A 19,983-nucleotide genomic window follows, 5' to 3' on the forward strand; every position below is an offset into this window, starting at 1 on the left:
TGATTGTAAGAGTATTTAAATATACTCCAGGTTACTCTTTAGGCTCTGCATTTTCATTAATTATGTGATGCAGTCTGACTCACGCTCTTATGTAAGTACTGAGCTGTAATGAAGTCCCATGTTGTGGTTTAGTGCAGAGCTGTGAAGGATCATTGGTGTTTTCATTAAAACACAATACTTTCTGTCCCACAGGGCTTTGGACTTCAAGAATAGGGATGTGCAACTTCAAATTTGTCTCTCTTCTGCAGCTGTAAAGGAGGTGTGTGACAGCAGGGATTGTTCTCATCTAATTAGGTGGATTATTGGGTAGAATCTGGGGAAAATCAGGCCATTTACAAAATTGGTTCTTGCTGATAAACTGCTGCCTCCCACAATTTATCTCAATAGTTTTGTTTGTAAAATATGCTGCATGTCAGGAGCAGAAATTCTTTTTTCATCTGAAATAATGGAAGTCTTCTGGTTCATGCTCAGAACTTCCAGATTGATGTAGGAACCTCCACCCCATGACTCTCTCCACACACTGTGATGTGTCATAGGGTAAGACTTATGAAAGGTCTAATATTTGTGTTTTAAATCAGATTTGCATTCTGTCAGCAGTGGTAGGATTAGAGCTATGGCAAGAAGAGCTGTGCTGGTAGTATGAAAGAGACTCCAGCCAGTGTAACTTGGAGGGAGGAGAATTTTTTGTGAAACCTTTAATAAAAAAGTGCACTGGTGTAGATACTGAACCTTGCTTATGCAGTGTTATTTTTCTGGGACCAGAAGTGTACAGGATGAGTTACTGAAATATATTTGCATATATAAATGCTGGGCTAAAGCCAGAACTACAAAATTGTTCAAGCACTCCCAAAAGGCCATTCTGCCAAATCCCTGCATACCATACATGCAGGCTAATTCGACTCCACAACAGAGATGGTACGTGGTATTTTTCACTGTTCCTCACAAAAACATACAACAGAAAATGCCAGAAACCTTGTATTACTAATCAAGAGCCGTTTTTCTTAATCACAGGATTTTAATAGATGTTCTGTGAAGAATATAACTAGTAATCCAATCACTCATGCACTCTCCTCCACTTAATTCAATTTCCTCTAACAGCCTAGTGATTGCAATCACTTCCCTGATTGTAGCAATTGTAAACCCTGCTCCTGTTCATCCAGTTGTGAAAGATGACTGGATGCACTGACTCTGTATCTAAATCAAACTGGAGCAGCAGCATCTTGGAATTGCAGCAATACAGGAGAAAAATCAGGCCCATCTGAGATTTTTATTTTGTAATAGATTTTACATCATTGGAAATCAGTTGCTCTCCTTTTTCAGTGAGGAAAGTGAGGGAACAAACCCCCCTAAACCTGTCCACTTGTGATGCATGCTCTAAGCATGTACATGCAAAAGAACCTGAACCACAACTGGGGCCACAGCAGTCTTTGTGTGGATGTGTCCTTGGCTGCCTCTGCTCCACAGGCACAGAATCACACAGTGGTTTGGGTTGGAAGGGACCTCAGAGATCATCTTGTTCCAATCTCCCTGCTGTGGGCAGGGAATCTTCCACAAGACATGCTTCATCCAACCTGGCCCTGAAAACCTCCACATTCCTGGCCCTCATCACCCTCAGAATTTCTTCCTATCATCTAATCTAAACCTGTCCTCCTTCAGCTTAAGGCCTTTTCTATCACTGCATGCCCTTCTGAAAATCCCTCTCCAGCTGCTCTTGTGTGTTCAGCAACACCCTCCTAGCCCTGGGAAGCAGATCATCCTGTTCAGAAGACATGGCATACCCCCACACAGCTCCTCCTTGGTGCTGCCACACTTCAGCAGCTTTTGCTAGCTGCTCAAGGCTGACTTACCTCACTCTGCACCCACTCCCTCACTAATTCACTTGCAGGACCAATCTTCTTTTAAAAAAGTTTTCTTTCCTTTTTTTTTTTCTTTTTCTTTTTTTTTTTTTTTTTTTCATTTCAGAGGATGCAAGAGACCAAATTCTGGTAAGGATTGCTTTAAAGATGGTGCTAAAACTGTTCTTCTGCTGACACCACTGTAAAATTTAAAACTCTACCTTATGGTCACAGTCAAACAAGCATTTGGCTGAAAAAAAAGACTGTATTCTTGAGGGACAGGAATGAACAGCACAGATGCTGGGTGCTAGTTCAGACAGTCAAATCATGCATCATACCCAGTGAACAGGCATCCAAACTGTAACTCACAGTTTTCACTCCTCTGATACTTGTATTCTTTATGCATTATCTGTATTCTTTGCAGCGGATTGTCAAGACTGTGGGCTGTAATAAAACAAATGAAATTTTTTTCCTGCTCTGATTGCCTTTTGATATTTTTTTATTAAATAAGTTTTTTCTTTTTTGTTAATTTCAAGTGATTACTTGCAAACAAGTATTTTCACAGCTCTGGAAGTGACAAATCCTTGATGATGTTTCCCTGGAGTAATGTTTCCCTGCCATCAAATCAACAGCCTTGTCTGTCTCCAAGGTGAAGAGTGGGGGGGGGGAAAAAAGTCTGCTACTCCAAGACTGTTGGACATTAAAAGCCAGGAGCAGAAGTGCAGCAGGTAAGAACATATGCTCCTATTAAGAATTGCAGTACATGGGCCTTAGTAATTCATCCTCTACACTGATCACTGCTCCTTCATCATGTTCCCTGTAGCAATGACTTCCATGCTCCTGCTATCACCAATTTTCTCTTTGCTGCTGCTGAAAATCAATGCTTGTGTTGCCTTTGGCTCATGCTTTTTGTCTGTGATTGACATTTCTTTAGTGGAACTAAAAGGCACCAGTGGGTTCCTAATGCACTTTCAGTGTGAGGCTAATGTCTTTTATAATGGTTTGCAGATAGATATTTTGAACCAACTTTTGTATCAACTGACCAACTTTAACCTCCAAGAGGAATTTAAGACAACTATCTGTTTGCAAAACAATTATTTTATTAATAAAAAGAATTATAAACAGTAAGAAAGAAACCCCAATTTTACACTGAATGAAAAATCCAAAATAAACTCCCAGAACTGTGCCTCAGTTCTTCACTCTCTGTACAAGAAATTCCATTAGGTAGTAAATCCTACATCCACATTCATCCAGCTGTGGGGTCCCCAGCAGGAGGAAAGACATCAAACTGTCAGAGCAAGTCCAGAGAAGGCCACCAAGGTGATCACAGGGACAGAGCACCTCTCCTGTGAGGAAAGGCTGAGAAAATGGGGATTGTTCAGCCTGGAAAAGAGAAGGCTTAGGGGTGACCTAATTGTGGCCTTCCAGTCCCTGAACAGAGCCTACAGGAAAGATGGAGAGGGATTTTTTACAAGCATCTGGAGTGACAGACAAGGGAGAATGGCTTGAACTTGTAAGAGAACAGGTTCAGATTAGATATTGGGGGAAAATTCTTCACTGTGCAGGTGGTGAGGCACTGGCACAGGTTGTCCAGAGAAGCTGTGGCTGCCCCATCCCTGGAAGTGTTCAAGGCCAGGTTGGATGGGGCTCTGAGCAACCTGATCCAGTGCAAGATGTCCATGGCAGCAGGGCTGGAACTCAATATTTAAAGTCACTTCCAACCCAGGCCATTCTATGGTCTAAAAATGACTGAAAGTACAAAAGAGCATCGTGCACCCTTCTATGCAGAGCAGCTGCATGGCTGGACAGATTTACCAATACACACAAAAAATCACACCAGTGATTAAAAAAGCCATGCTTTGTGTAGCACCAAGGGGAGAATTCTGTAGATCACAAAAAATTCACCGACAACTGCAGGTCCTGAAATGCTGAATTAGGGACATGACTGACCAATTTCTGCTTGCAGCTTCATCTCATCTTTTCTCAAGGGGAATTTGTCAATCAGGGCAAAGAGCTCAGCTGGTGTTGCTGGGAAAGGGTAGCGTTCCTTGTCCATGCCGTGCTTGTCCATCACCACGATGTTGAAACTGTAATGGGGGATCCTCAGCAGCAGCCTGCAAAGTAAGGAACTGGTTTTGTTAAAGGGCAGCACCAGCCTCTTGAGTCTGAGCAGAGGAAGGTGGGCATGGTCACAGGGGCTACACTGAGTGTAGGTTTGCTTTCAGCATTGACAAGGAGCCAGATAAAGGGCCCTCTGCATCAGAAGAGTGTCAAGGTGACTGCACCCAGCTCTGCTCTCTGCCATTACTCATTGCTGTCACAGGAGTAAAACAAGGTTAGACAAAAGAGGTACCATGAACATTGCCTAAAGAAAACCCTTGTGATGAAGCTTGAGTTACAAGTAAGACTATTCCCTTTCTTCGATTTCATTTCTTGGCTTTCCTTGGTACAAGAAGTCACAGTAAGAAAAAACAGGACAAAATTATTGGAGTCTGCTCTCACTGCTACCTAATAATAGCAACCATTTGTGACTAATTTTAGAGGAACAAAAGCCATTGCTAATCACGGAGGAGTCCTTCTTCCAAAGTGGTGGAAGCGGTCATTTAAGCTGCTCTAGCAGCAAAAGTTATATAAGTAACAAAAGTTTATCTGTGGTGCTCTTTTCATCTTTTACTTGATGTAATGTACTAGAAGATGCTTGGATATGCAGTCATTAGTGTGGGATAAACAAATTCAGGCTGCCATGAAGAAGAAACTGAGGGGACTTTGGAAAGGTATGAAGCATCAAAATTGGCCTTCTTCAGCCTCCTAACAAGTCTGAATGCTCTAGGCATAGTCTTGTTGCAATTAGGAAGCTTGGCCATTACATTCAAACTAAAATAAAGATTAAAGCTAAGCAATAGTGACAGAAAACTACATTCATCTTGTGCCATATATTACCTAACAAAAAATACTTCTAAAAATCCAAATGCTAAACTTCTGTGCTTTCCAAAGTTTTAACTGGGGCACCTGTGCTCATTAGCTTACTGAAATGTCAATTCTGGACAACACCTTTATTCTTAAGAGTGCATTTCATATTGATTTGAGCACCTTGCAGAACTGGAAAGCTGTAATTCACACTACAAAGACAAAATCAATGGAAAACTAACTTTGGCTGCGTGCAGGGCAGGTCACACTACACCAGTTTCTGAAATGTAGCCTCATTAAAGGTTGCAAGGGAACAGGGAATGCAATGTTAAGAAAGCTTATTATTTTCTACAGAGCCACAGGAAAACCATTTAAACTTTAGTAAAAGCATCTTTATTTTAAAAAAAAGAGTTTTTTTATTTATTGAGAAGTTTTTTTTTTAATGCTTTTAAAAAATCCCCGCTCTGCTGTGTCAGCAATTTTCATTGTCTCCAATTAAAACTTACTCCCTTTCCTCAGGCATATCATAGATTATGTTGTTTAAAATGCTCCTTGAGTTTTTTCTAAACAACTCTTCCTGCCAACAAGGCCTTCACTTTTGGCTTTTTTTCCTCTTCCAGTCCTTAGGAAATGCTGGCACTGGAAGTTTTCCTTTCAAGTGAAAACCAATCCTCTGCCAGTCTAAACCCAAGTCAAAACAGTTTCGGCACCTCAGTAAAACTGCTGATGCTGCGGTCAGGCTGAGGAGGCTGAGATAATTTCCCCTTTGAAATACTGCCCATCTTATTCCTACATATGGAACTTCAAAGAGTTTCCCCTTTAGCCTGGCCACAACCACCACCAGCCCTGGTGCAGAGGATAAGCTGTCTCTTGCAAAGGAGCATTTCCAATACAAATACAGACAGACTGAATTATTTTCAGTGGCAGCACCCAAAAATACAGACTTAAATCCCTATGAGCATAGTCATATTAAATGTATAATTAAATCAATTTGTTATTGTGTTTTAATTTGCTGTAGCTATTACACAGACAGCAAATTAATCCTGAAGTGTGCTCACCAATATCTACTTCCCAGTGTCTAGCGGTGTACATTAGAGTAGGAGATGTGGTATTTGGAGAGTAAGTTGCAGGGATCAAAAGCATAAAGTGGATAAGGTGCAAACACAAAAGCAGTGAGAGCTTCCTTTACCTGAGCTGCAGGGCAAGTGATGGGGGCAGCAGCTTCACTCCTATCCTTCCTATCTGTGCTGGGAAGACACCAACCAGCTCCACCACGGTGACGTGCCGCAGGTCTAAGCCACACTGCGCCGGCTGCAAGGGTCAGAGGAGAAAGGGGGGGTTGGTTATGCCTGAGAGAACAGGGGATGTTCTGAGTGTGCAGCAAGGGTTCACAGAGCCCCCTCTTCTTAAGTTGGTTAAATGTTTTAAACTGATTTCAGAGCGTGTTTTGCAAACACTCAAATTCTCACAGCAAAGAACTGGAGCTTCATGACTCCAGGGGAGGTTAAGTAACAGATTTTCAGATACTCTAAGAAAACCAACACACAGGGACCACCTAGGAGAATTATCAACTTGTCTCTGTAGTTATATAAGAAGATGGCAGGATACTAAGCATTGTACCAATAATGTAATTTGGTAATCAAAGCAAATTATGTGAAACAGAAGTTGACTGCAGAAAGTTTTCTTCCATGCCAACTCATTTGCCTGCTGCCAAGAAGTGGAAATGTACTATAGCCATTAAATTCAGTTTGATCAATATATTGAATTTTCTTGCCAAGTTTATCTAATAGGGAAAAGGAGCTGCTTTGTTTTTTGTTTTTTTCTTAAATATAAGTGTAATTTAAGCCAACAGTAAAAAAAATAATCACATTCATATCTCAATGATTATTTATACTGCATTTGGTTACAATTTCTGAGAAGAAAAAACAAGATAGGAGTGCTTGTAGCTGTGAAAGAATACAGGACTGATTCCTTTCCTTCCTTTACCTGAGGAGACAGATATATTTGGAGATCTATCCCTAAGACTAGCAAAAAGCCAACAAGGGCATCACACTTACAACACATAAGAAGGAAAATTACCAGGTGTTTTGGGTTTTTTGGAACAGAACACCCCAGTGTTACCTCCAGCACTCTGGATGATTTCTGTGCTGTGTCTCTGGTACTTTGTTTGCTGGTCCACTTTTTATTTCTGAAGCTATTCACACTTCCTTGCATTGTAGTTGCAAATTCTGTAAGCTTGGTGTGCATGAGCTGCTTAAGAGCTGGAAGGTTTGGTTTGTGTTTTTTTAAAACTTCTTTAGCAGCTGAGATAGGGAATTATTATTGAGCATGAGTTAAATTAATTTGGGGAGGATACAAGGGCTAAAACTGCCTGGGATTCAGCAACTGGTCAGAGGCAGCACAATCCAGAATGGAACTCAAGTTAGAGACTGGGGGGATATTTCAACTCAACCCCCTGTGAAAAGGATGAATCTGGAACCATGACTGCTTGAGCCAGATCTTCCAGTGGCTACAATACAAAAGCTTTTGGATTTACATAAAACAGTGGAGCTTGTTCTCTTGTGTCTTTCTTTAAAGTAAAAAGAAATAGTTGCACATCTCTCTTAAATGTGTTTTACCTGCAGCATCCCCAGCTGCATCCTGTAGAAGAAGTTAGCTGCAGTAGGAGTTGAAATAATTAGCAGTCTCCGCTTCTCATAAAACTGATCCAGAAGTGCAGCTGCAGTCCTCACATTCACATTAATATTCATGGCTGGAATAAAATGAAAACAAAAGTTACAGAGCATACTGAAAACAAATCTATCTCTAGAGGCAGAGGTCAACAGCAGAAAGACAAAAACAAATAATAAAGAAGACATGAGTGAAATGCTGGCCTCATTGAAGCCAACAATTTTACTGTAGACTGTTCTAGCTTGCACAATGGATTGACTCCAGAATGGGACATTTTGTGGAAAGCTTTGAGCTAAAACAAACTCTAGGAAAGAGCAGTCAAAGGCTCAGCTGTTAAGTGCAAATTGGCAGAGGACACAAAAACGATGTTTCTACCTCTGGGACACTGCAGCTGCATTTCACCCCCCACCCCCTTTCCAAATTCTCACTGCCCTAAGAACCTCTGTGCTGGATTCCTCCTGGTAGAGTGGTGAAATACTCACTTACGTGCACAGGTTGGCTCCACTCCTGACCACCCCAAATTGTACTGGCAGACTCGAGCTGGGCTTCCTTGCAGCTCATAGCCACCAATGCAGGAGAACTCACAGGTAGCACCATAGTTATTTCCATCACCTGAGCACTTGATGTAGCCATTATCTGGGGCATTTAACTTCACACAGCGCCTGACTTTGAGCAAGAAGAAAAAAAAAAAAACAAAATGAAAGACAAAGCATGAATCACCATTTGTTACTAAGGCAGCACAGGTCAGTGGAACACCAGTACCAAAGGCATTTTTCTGTTTGCTTTGAGTTATTAGTTATGCACTTAAAAACTCCAAACAACCAACCTGAACGCCCCCACCCCTCAACTCTTAAATGAAATGAAACAGATGTGTAGATGACAAAAGGTCATGGAGCACAACGGGCTGAAGCTGAAAACTATTGGTCACCTCTGTATATTCAACTCCAGAGGTTAACATCTGGACCTGTGAAAGGGCAGCCCTGCTTGGGAGATGTGAGCCTCAGCTGACAAAAATGCTTTCACCTCCACGTTTCAGCAGCTCACAGGCTATGTACCACGGAGAAGCTGGCAGGAGGGAAGGGGTGTGGAGCTGGAGGCAGGGCTGGTCAAAGCAGCTCTTCCTGGATGTGCAAGAATGCTGCAGACCTGGCCCCAGGGCTGTGGTATTCACATTCTCTGAACAGAGAGAGACATAATTCTCTCTCCGAAGCTTTCTCCTAAGAAGTTGTGAGGCACAATGCGAAAGCTCAGAGAAAGAAGAAAACAATTCTTATCTCTATTCACTACTCCTGTTGTTTGGCACGTGTAGAATGTTCTAGAAAGATTGTTTACCAAAGAGTGATTTGTTAATTACACACCAGTGATAGTTGTTTAGATTAATTGACCAATTGAGTCAAAGCTGTGTCGTGACTGTCTGGAGACAGTCATGGGTTTTTCTTTAATATCTTTTTGGTATAATACAGTTCTAGTATAGTATAGTATTATTGTAATATAATTTAGCTTAATAAAGGGAATTTATTCAGCCTTCTACAGCATGAAATCAGAACACATTATTCCCCAAAGAAGTCACACTGCTGCAATACAGGGTCTTCAGCAAGACTCTGTCTTCCCTTTCAGTATCATCACAGGAGTATGTACAGAGACATACGCAGATAAATACAGAAATGAAGACATTTTCAAATTGCCTGCTAAGCCAGGTGCAAATCAGCGTCTGTATTTACAGAGTAAAACATAATCCTTACCTCTGACTTTAACAAGAAATTTGCAAGTGCCTTTGTTTTCAGCTCTGTCGTACACAGTATACTGGATTTTGTGGTCACCTTCTGGAAAATGTGACCCTGGTGGCAGGCCTTTCAAAATAACACTAAAGCAAGAGATAAAACAGGACAGACATTCATAAATTCACCAGTATTTATTTACTCACAATGCTGTAAAAGTCTGAAGAGGGAGGTTTGTGGCATGCTATGATTGTCTGGCTGCCTGCAGGACAGAAGATTTGAAAATAAGCAAAGGAAGAAGCTGAGCAGCAGCAACTAAAGTATTTAAATTTGCTACCTACAGCACACCCTGCTGAGACAAGGGGGTTGGAGTGGGCAGGGTCTGCTCCCTTCCTATAAAACAATCCATTGTGTAACCCAGCCCAGAGGAGCTCAAGTTTCCTTCTCCTCACATAAGAAAAAGTCAACATTAAGAAAGAAAATTTCCTGTCTCTTACAGTGGGGTGTATTCTCAACTGGCTGCTCTGAACTGCTCCTATTGTAATTTGTGATTGTTAATATGTACAGAAGTGAACAGAAAGTGAGCTTCAGTGTCGCAGCAGAAAGGTGTGGGGATCAACAGCAGCATTTTCACCTGGAATTCACCCTGTCCTGCAAACAAGGTGGGAGAATTGAGATGTGAAAGACATAATCTCAGTATTGAAACAGAGCATGTAACCAAAGAGGCTTCCATGTATTGGAAAAGCTTTTGTGCTCCTGAAACTGAAGGACTGTGCATTTAAAAAAAGCACTGCATACTCTATAAAATAGCACAGTTTAGCAATATTTTATAAAAATAGAGATGTGATTTATGGAAAAACTTCCACTGCACCAAGAGCTTGGTTCTTTTGAGCTGACAACAGCTACTTGTATGATAAAGTCTACATGGGATACTCCCCATTTTTTTATGCCTATCAGATATTCCTTGGTCAAAAAGACTTAGGAATGTCTTCATTCTGACAATTTCCAAGTTTTTACTTTACCAGGTGTAGTTTTTAATGTTGTTAATTGTAACCAAATTGTTACATCAGACCTCAATGGCAATTAAGTTTTTAATTATGTAATGAATTCTTCTTCTTTATGAAATTATTAAATTATAGCAATAAAAGGGCAGTATCATTGTCTTTCATTAGTTTTTTTGTATTCACATGAAAATGTAAACATCTTCAAGCTTAAGAACTTTGAGCTTTTAAGCTTTACCAGTACACTAATGCAATGATGTAACTTGCTTACTAAAAGAAACAGATTTTCCATGCACCCACCAATACAGTAATCCAGATAGACTGACTTAAATCCTCCATGATAAAAATGGGAAAGTCAGAAACCGCAGTACCACCAGAAGTACACCCTGCTCTTCTGGAAAATGGGACTGTGAAACCATAGAAACTGACAAAGAAAATTTGAACTGTAATGTCTAAATTCAATGTTTAAATCAATCAAGGTTACAAACAAGAACTGTTACTTTAAAGGTAACTGCAGAATCCTGGGAAATCAGTAGCCAGCAGTATCTTAGGAAGAAACCTAAAGGTGATTGCAGATACCATTTTGTGACACACCTTGGTTTTTTTTTAAGACAGTCAAACTTACCTCTTCTGTTTCCCCCAATGCACTACTGTTTTCATTGTTATGTACAAAAGGTAGTACTTGGGGTAAGAAAATTTTTAAATTATGAGACCCACAAAGAAGCTCTGCAAAACTTCATAGGTGCAGTAAAAATGCTGCTGTTATTTATCCCACCAGCTCTAAATACCCACAACTGGGCAACCAGTTCCTGAACAACTCACCTCCAAACATGCAGTTCTTAATAGAGCAGTGATATGTGACAGCTATAAAAAAGCATCTTGGAAGAATGAAGGGAAAAGGCTACCTGGCCTGCTGAATTGCTAAGAGAAGAGTAAGGAGGAAAGCACAGGTGTAGATTTTCACCCACTCGGTCAGAATGCCGTCCGCGGTGTCGCGCCCCTCCGGCGTGTCCCAGAACACTCGGGCCGTCAGCTTGTTGGGCTCCGCACTTTTCTCCTTCACGCTCGGGCACTGGATCCTGGGAGGCTCAGTGTCTGTTGAAAGGAATGTTGTGGGAAGATTATTCACTCTAGGATTCATCCAGGGGCAGAAGTAACATTCGGCTAGCTAAGAGATCATATCTATCTATCCTCTGCAACAGAATGTCACAGGAAAGGCCACTGCAGCATCTGCCAGAGCTGTGCATTTTCTCCCTGCTCTCAGAGTAGCCCAGGACCACCTCCAGCTGCTTCCTCAGCCTGGACTCATCCCAGCCAAGGCAGGTGGAGCCTTTACTTCTCACTTTTTTATAAAAAGAGCTGACAATGATCAGCCCTTTGCAATGAAGAAAACCCAACTAAAAGTAGTTAGTTTAAATTTCTGTACACAGTTCAATTAAAAAGTCATGTCGATGAATGGATGGCTTTGAACTCCAAGGAGGGATGTTCAAGATAACACCCAAGGAGCCTGGATGTTCTGTTTATCTACATCCTTTTTTGTCTATCTGTGCAGTAGCTGATGTGATTAAGAGTATTTTTAAAGTACACTGAACATCAATCTGTCTCTGCACAGTAACTCTGCAGGTTACTCTTAACATGCTGGTTTTCTTTCCTGCAGTAATGGCAAAATGAAAAACAACAGAAGATTCGTACAATTACCATTTTGTGAAGAATCAATGCAGCATTTGATTTTTTCCTAGTAACTCTTATAATAATGTCTTACATCAGTAGCCAGCACTACTAGGACAAGCATCCTATCAATACAGCCTCAGGATGTGACAAAGGGACGATTTAGCTTGGTGACAGCTATTTACCACAGCCTCTGTTAGACAATCTGCAGGGAAAGGCAATTTTTCCAGAAGAAAAGACAGGGACATTTTTCAATCTTTTAGAGGAAAGTAACTATTCCAATACCTGTTACAGTGCATTAAAGATATAATGGAAATATTATTCAAGTGAGTATTGGCATTTTTAGCTAACTGATAACCAAAACCAGATGTATATTGATTTTTATTTTAATCAAAATTATTTCAGCAACATGAGAGATATCCTTCCTCTTACAGGGTGGGGGCAGGAGACAGTCTGCTTTGTTAGGACAGAATACTCACTAACTATAAGGACTTCTGTAAGTCACTGCTAGAACATATCTAATTTAGAAAATATATATTTTTTCCCCCTTTTAATGAATACATGTTTGACTACTGAAAGGCCTTATGCCTTTCCTACATGGATCTTTACTGCTGTACTGCAAAGCCCATATAATTTAGTGCAGAAATGCTACACAGTGTTATTGCCCTATAAAAGGGTAGAGAAAAGCCCCTTGTTTTCAAGAGCACTTTAAGTTTAGGTCTGAAGTAATTTTAGCCATACTCAATGGCAGAAGATGTGGAATACCCAGGAGACTTCCATGACATGAAGTTTATCAGCCCATGCCTCTGATCACATTTAGCATCCCTACTGTGCACAGCACAACTAACTGTATATCAAAGTTAAGAAATTAAGCAGCCTTTTTGCCTTTGTATTTCATTGCTCTCCTCAATTTCACTCCCCAGCTGCAAGTGAGCTGTTCAGCCACTCCTCTCCTGGCCACTGTGTAGGCTGCAGCTCTGTAACTTCTGCATTACACTAAGGAACAAGTGTTCAATAGCAAATGTCATTGTACTGTTAGAATTATGTCTGGCCACAATTATGTCTGTGATGTCTGGTCACAAAAAAAATCTCTATCCTGCCCGTCAAGAGGTCAAAATATATTCTTATTAAACAGTCTGCTAACAGCAGATCTCACTGTTTGCATATAGGAATGCTGTGCACACAAGATTTGAAGGGACCTTCTCCAAACTATGCAGTATTACCACAACTTAAATCTTAGCATTACTTTTACTGGGTTACTTGGGACTTGTAATCCTAGTTAACAACTGGGACTTAAAACCCTGTGCAACAACTACTCTTCATTTTTGGAATAAAAAAGAAGTGTTAGTGCTAACTTAGCCTTTTTCTTTGCTGCTTAAGGTACTTGCTTACTTTACTCTGCGAGACAGCATCCTTTGTAATAAGCACACCATCTCTGCTAATAGATGAGTTTCTGAAACTGCCAGGAAATACAGAGGACAATATTTTATCATTTCCAAACTTAAAAGGTTTGTTTTTCTTCCTCTGCCCACACCACTGAGAAGGACAAAGCTTGTTTTTGCAAACAAAAGCAAGAGACACCACAAATGGTCTACCCAAGTAGCTCATTTCTACATTTGTACACCAGACAACAGGAAACCTGAAAAAATATTTTATGAACATCAGGTCACAGTGGAGAGCCACATTTGCCAACCTAGACTGAGCCACAGGCATTCTGAGGAAAACCAAGTTATCATATACACAAGACACTAAGCACAAACACTGTACCACCCACATGCTTTAAATTACTGGTAGCCATTTCAGATGGCCAAAAAATATTTTTCCTTTGTGGGTGGCTGCTGAAGCTTTTATCAGAGGCTTCCCAGAAACAGGGGCGGCAGGCTGAGACTTCACTCTGTGCTGAAATTTCATTAGTAGTCAGGAAAGTTAAATCTCAGTATTTGTTTATCTCTCTTGTGATTTATGTATGTAGAAATACTTCTTCCAGCTGAGATTCCCAGGAGACCATTGACTATGTGATGAAAATTGCTGGCAGAATTGGAGTGAGCTAGGCTGAAAATTAAATTAGCTCACTGCAACCATGCTGGTAACTACAATCCATGCACATTCTCTGGATATATTTGAAGACTGTGATCCCAAGGAAGAAAAACAGTTCAGACAATGGGTTTACTTGTTTGATTAAAAACCTGTTTTTAATCATTAAGCAGAAGAGAGTGTGACAGACTCCAGCACAGAGAACATGCTGGAAGAGCAGCACAGTAACCACAGTGACCAATGAGTCACTCAGGAATCACCAAAGGCTATTATTACAAGCATTGTAAAGCGCTGGCCATTTACACCAGACTCATTTCTATTAAAGTGGCAATGCTTGGATACTCGCTTTGGACTGAAAGGACTGAGCGACAGAACCTTGCACCTTTGGAAAACTGTTCTCTGCTTAATAAGAGGGACAGTAGTTTTTCCCCCCATGAACTGGATCAAAAGGGCCTTTTGGAGTTGATGTGTGCAGAACCGGGCAGTGGCAGGTGCCCCGGGATGAGACCAAAGAGGCCAGCACGGCACGTACCGAGGCAGGCGGCCGGCCGGCCGCTCCAGGCTTTGCTGTCCAGGCAGGTGACAACGCGCTCCCCCTTCAGCTGGTAGCCCGGGGAGCAGTAGTACTCACACCTCGAGCCAAAGTAGGCACCATCCAAGCACTTGAAGCCCCCGTTGGTCGGCATGGACAGGGTAGGGCAACGCTTTTCTGGAAAAGGAAACAAGAGACTTCTGGAAATCTGTTACCCTCCCTTTACAGTAATGCACATGTGGGGTATGACACAGAAATAAAGACACGGCTGGCAAACAACAAGTGGGAGAAAGTCTTGTTCCACGTGAGGTTTTTCCACACTGTTCTTATTAGCTGCATTTCAAATTTAACTCTATATAAGAGTTTCTTATTTAATGAGAAAAGGGATGACAAGTACATATTCATCTCTTCTCAGAAAATGTTTTACTGTTAAGAGCCCATTTAGACACCTGATACAAATTGTGTCAACTTAGAAAGTCAAAGATGGGCAATATTTTAAAACAGCTTTATGGCTCTGTCATATTCCCACAAATCAAAATCTCACATTGAAAAAATATTCCCTATCTGCCAAGAATGTTTGTACCACTGAAATTCTTATCATGTCATGCACCCCTGTGAGATCCTCAACAACAAACTAATCTACCTATCCAAGCATACTGCCAAACTTTAAAATAAAATAAAAAAAACCCCTAAACAATCCAAAGACCAGTTTCAATGGCAAATAAGAATTTATTGTCTGAACCTGGAGCACAAGTCACACAGGAAGAGATTTTGTACCCACTTACGTTTGCACAGCACCTTCCCAGACCAGCGTTTGCTTGACTGACAGATCAGCTGGTGAGGGCCATGCAGCTCGTAGCCTTTCTGACAGCGAATATCACATCTTGTGCCCAACACATTCTTGTAATATTCCCCTTGAGGTGTCCTGCAGTTTGCATAACCATGTTTCACTTTAATGGGGGAGCACCACGGTGTTTCTGACACACAGAAGAAAAAAGTCCCACATGTAGCAATTAGAAAAATGTAAAAGTTCAGACACAAATATAAAATCACTTTGCTTAATCAAGGTCACAGAGAAGTAAAAAACTCTCTTATTTAAAAAAACACCAATGTTTAAACTGGAGAACACTGCAGAGGTGTACATGTTCTTTTTTATGACAAACATTAAAGATTGTAGCCATTTTATTGGAGGGGTTGTGAGGGCAGAGGGGGTTTTAGTATTCTTTTTGTCCGTGGAATTAGTGTGCCACCATGTGGGCAGTTTGATGACAACTGGGCCGTTTTCCCCTCTTGTTTTTAAGCAGACACATCTAACTGCTCTTTGGTAAGAGAAGTTTGCACTAGGAACGTCTTGGTCTAGCTGCATTTGTCAGCTTTCCACATTTAGCTTAGTGCTCATTAAAAAAAAAAAATAAGTTCTGCTTCCATAATAATCTGTGCCTTGCAAAACTCAGTGATGGCTCAAGGTCTCCCACAGTTAGAAGACATCACTTACATAAATCATATTCCCAATAGTCACATTGAATCTGCTTGAACTGAACCTTTATTAACTGGCCAGGGCAGTGCTGTAAAATATTCAGGACACGGGTACCCCCACCTTGTGAGGATTTACCACCACGCAGTAGTGCTGATGAGAAGAGTACCCAGTTATCTTGTAGAAGAGTACCTCCCTTCCCAGCCAAAGTTTCACATCCTTTGTTTAGCTTTGACAAGGGTGCACCAAGAAAATGGGCAACCCTTCAGTAGGAGTTTCTTACACCAGCAACGACTAAGCCTGCCCCTTTCTCAGATCCAAAATTTGAAAAGCACGTTCTGGGAGAAGAGAGGGAGGGAGGGATTGCAAAGCAAAAAGGAAAGATGACAAATCCTGAAATCCTGCGTGACAATGTGTGACATGAGGGAGGGGCATGAAAAAACATTTGAATTTTGCAAGAAAGATGGAAAAAAAACCTTAAACAAACAAAGCACAGGATTTTTTGCCTTCATACATACAAAGTCACCAACAACATTAAAAAAAAAATTCTAGATCATGTTTGCCAGATGTTCACTGCTAGCTCAATTCCCATAGTTATTTAAGTGCATTTTCCTATACTAGTTGGATCAGCTCCATACATAAACAAACAAAATTCATTACAGCATTTCTCATACATGGAATACTTATATTCAGTGTGCTATGTCTCTAGGACATATGTACACTTTCCCAATGGAAACTACACTTTACATCTGTATTTTTCAGGGCTGGTCTTGAATAAACACAAATAATATCTGCAGACTAAAATCAGAGACAAACTATCAATCCCTTGCCTAGACCAAGGGTGCATTTCCTCTAGACTAGTTAAATTTCTGAAGCAGTTATACTGTGATATGCTTATTTTTGTCTTTCACCAATACAAGTAAAAACCCTTTACAAAGATGTGTAGGTGAAATTATTCCCAGTGTCATAAACACACAGCAATTGAGGCACAGGACACAAGCAGGCCAGTCTAACAGCACCCCTCAGGTTAAGGGTAAAGTTCAGTTTTTTAAGGTATAGTTCAGCTTTTTGCTCAGCCACACAATCATTCCAGCTCTGTTTCTTCCCACCTATAAGCCTGTTTTCTGAATGTCAAATACATCCTCTGCTATTTACAATTATGTAAAATGATTTGGTGGAGAGTGGGTTTTGGTTTGGGGGTTTGATGTTTTTTTTAGAACTATTTCCTGTCCTTCACCCTAATCTCTATACCACAGCTCCCACAACACATTTAAAAAATCCCCACATCCACTGCCTTGGGCCATTTTGTTTAGGGGTTGTATCACAGTGGCTCCCATTTTTCATGCTTGTTGTGCACCAAATTAAAACTGAGACAACAGATGAGGAGTGTGAGCTAATGGGAACAAAAGTCAACTGCTGAAAGAAATGAGTGATGTCAACATCCATCTCTGCCTCCTGAACTGCTACCCCAGGGCTGCTGGGGCAGTCTCAGGCACCACCTCTCACCACTCTCTGGGGAAAGCCAAACATCTTGGATTCACAGCCTCTGTCTCATTCTCCTCCTGGAGAAATCCTCCTACTCCTGAGCTTTCCCATAATCTCTGCTTCAGGGGTCTCATGCCCAAACTCTCCAGCTTTTCTGTCCCACTTGTTCTTCCCATGCCCTGAGACCTTAACTTCCTTTTATTTAGATACCCAAGCTTGTACAATCTCCTTAACTAAGAATTAGGCTTTAGTTTTTCTGCAGAAGAGCTTAAACCTGAAGTTACTGAGACAAAACTGTCTGCAAGGGCAGGACTGGGTGGATGAAAACTCATTTGAGCTGAGCTCTCACCCCAGTTATATAATCCTTCAGCAAACCAGCCTTGGGTTCTCCACATGTATAAACTCCAAATACACATTGCTGACTTCCTTTCTAAAGGTTATTAAGACAAATATGCTCTGCAACATGATGAAGAGGCTAATAAAAATTAAAAAAAAGGTAAAGAAGCTGCTTCAGGTATTGAAAATTGCCTGAGTTTTTCTGCAAGTTTTTGTGGTTTTACAAACACACCTGACTTGAGTAAATAGCCACCCATATATATATATTTTAAAAAGGTAACTAATAGCTCAAAAATACAGTTTAATGCACAAACACAACACTGAAAAAGTAAAAACCTTTCCTGTAGTATCATTGCAGCTACAGTGGTTTCCAAAGAGAAACAAAACAAACTCCTAGACAGGGGCAAAATGCATCTTACACTGGACCAAATTATTCTGCCAGAAAGAAAAACAAAAGCAAACATGCTTTTGTCTGCAGACAACTTGAAGAACTTAGGAGGAACATCTGTTTGATTTAAAACATTACAATGCTTACTCTAGAACTGATTGTGATTAGAAGAAAATGGGTGAGGTGGGGTTTACAAGCCATTTACAAATATTGAGGGTTAGACCAAGAAATACTGCTGGAAAAAAACCCAGCTAATTTGAAGAGCACATCAAACAATACAACAAAGTTTTAGATCAAAGTTTGCTTATTTTTAAGTGAAGGCACATATTGTTTTTCAAAGGCTAAGCAGCTACATAGAGCATTTGTGGAATATTAGGTTTGTATAAGGCCCCAAGGGGTTACACAAGCTGTTCCCTGCCTCAAGGCAAGATCAGCCATGCTCCTGAAGGTTTTGGGGATTATAAAAGCTATAGATTTCCCAGACACTTTTTCTGGAACTGCATTATCTACATCAGACTCAGTTCACTAAACTTTAATTTGAGTTTTTAGGTACCACAACCTATATACTGATCTTTTGTTTATTAGAAAGTTTGTACCTCAGCACAAAAAAGAACTAAAAAGTCCCTTAGCAATACAGTAGTCTGAATTTTCACTTAGTAGTAAAACAATCCAGAGACTCAATCCTCTTTCAAACCACTGAAAACAGCAGCAAACAGAAATGGTTGAAGCCCCAATGCTGCCTTTAGAGCTATGGGTACAGCTTGATCATTATAATATCTGGGAAAAAATAATAAGAATGAGGATCACCAGAGCTGTGATGAACACAGGAACTGTTGTATTCAGGAAACCTTTCCTCGTGAAATATGATCAGAGATGCCAAGTGTCAGGAAGGAAATTTCTGCAGCATCATCTCCCCCAGCCCCTTGGTCCTGCCTCGAGCCCTTCCTTCACACACAGCACACAAAGTGACCAGCTGTACTGCTGCTTGCTGCTACACCATTCAACAGAGCTGATGGTTCACCAGGGAGGAAGGGAAAAACTCCTTAAAAATGCTGTAGGCACAGAAAATCTTGGCCATGTTTCTCTGGAAAGCTGAGCAAGTGGGAAAACATCCAGATGAAGACAAAAGGGTTAGTAGGAGGTCGATTTTCACCCCTCCCAGTAAACTACAATCTTTTATTTGCAGATGTCAAAGAGGCTGAATCTGTGCGCTTGCTTGCACATGTGTAGAAAGAAAAAATCCAATGCTCCTTACATATGTGAACATCAATTACAAAAATCCATTTCATTTCTGTTATTGGTAAGTTTTATTTGCTGAGAAATGGGCCACACCCAAAACGCTGGACTGCCCATCTGAGGAGAAGCTCTGAAGACTGCTACACAGCCTGTTTTCCCTTGCTTTGTCTTTTTCCATCCCCTTCCCCCCAAAACCAACATAAAGAAGTATGCTAATGAAGAATCAGCCTTTTCTGTCCCAATGCTTTATACTCTTAGATTCACATTGTTTGTTCCTCAACATTTGGCAGTAGTGCTTATAAACTTGGGGCAGTTCTTAATATCTGTGTGAACGAGTCATTATGTTTCACTTACCCTGGTGACATTTTGGCTGACATGAGTATAATCTACTTTGGATCACCATACAAAACAAATTTACAAAGAATCCACATTTTAACTACTTGCCTGCCCTGGCATGAATTGGCATTGATTTATCTTGATGATCTCTCAGTTTTTTTCTATATGTCTGCAGCGGATCACATGTTAGAAGGCAAACAAAAATTATTTAATGTAAATAAAGCTTTAGAGAATTATTTGTGCACGTTTGAAGGCAAAATTTTATTCTTGAGTATTTTACTGGGATGAAGATGAGACATTTAAGAAAACAGCAATGTAGCCATAAAAGCTGTGTCTTCCCTTAGCTGTTCATACATTTCTGAA

The 19,983-nt window shown here is 40.7% G+C and overlaps 1 protein-coding gene across 5 annotated transcripts in view; it reads right to left on the reverse strand.

Annotated features, from left to right (window-relative positions):
* Positions 1-2,917: 2,917 nt before the first annotated feature.
* Positions 2,918-19,983, reverse strand: part of SRPX (sushi repeat containing protein X-linked) — a 39,622-nt gene continuing 22,556 nt past the window's right edge. For 3 of the 5 annotated variants that reach the window (XM_085585756.1, XM_021552957.3, XM_085585761.1), the window contains 8 exons: positions 15,151-15,342; positions 14,366-14,542; positions 11,100-11,226; positions 9,155-9,276; positions 7,899-8,078; positions 7,361-7,494; positions 5,932-6,053; positions 2,918-3,949 (listed from right to left, as the gene is read on the reverse strand). In XM_085585756.1, coding sequence (XP_085441882.1) covers positions 3,769-3,949; positions 5,932-6,053; positions 7,361-7,494; positions 7,899-8,078; positions 9,155-9,276; positions 11,100-11,226; positions 14,366-14,542; positions 15,151-15,342 — 1,235 coding nt within the window. In that variant the 3' untranslated portion in view covers positions 2,918-3,768. Of the gene's footprint in view, positions 3,950-5,931; positions 6,054-7,360; positions 7,495-7,898; positions 8,079-9,154; positions 9,277-11,036; positions 11,227-14,365; positions 14,543-15,150; positions 15,343-19,983 lie in introns of all 5 variants that reach the window. The other 2 variants (XM_021552955.3, XM_085585748.1) reach the window with 1 other exon arrangement.

Source organism: Lonchura striata, chromosome 1 (genome assembly GCF_050655825.1).
Source record: "Lonchura striata isolate lonStrDom1 chromosome 1, ASM5065582v1, whole genome shotgun sequence".
Classification (NCBI taxonomy): Eukaryota; Metazoa; Chordata; class Aves; order Passeriformes; family Estrildidae; genus Lonchura; species Lonchura striata.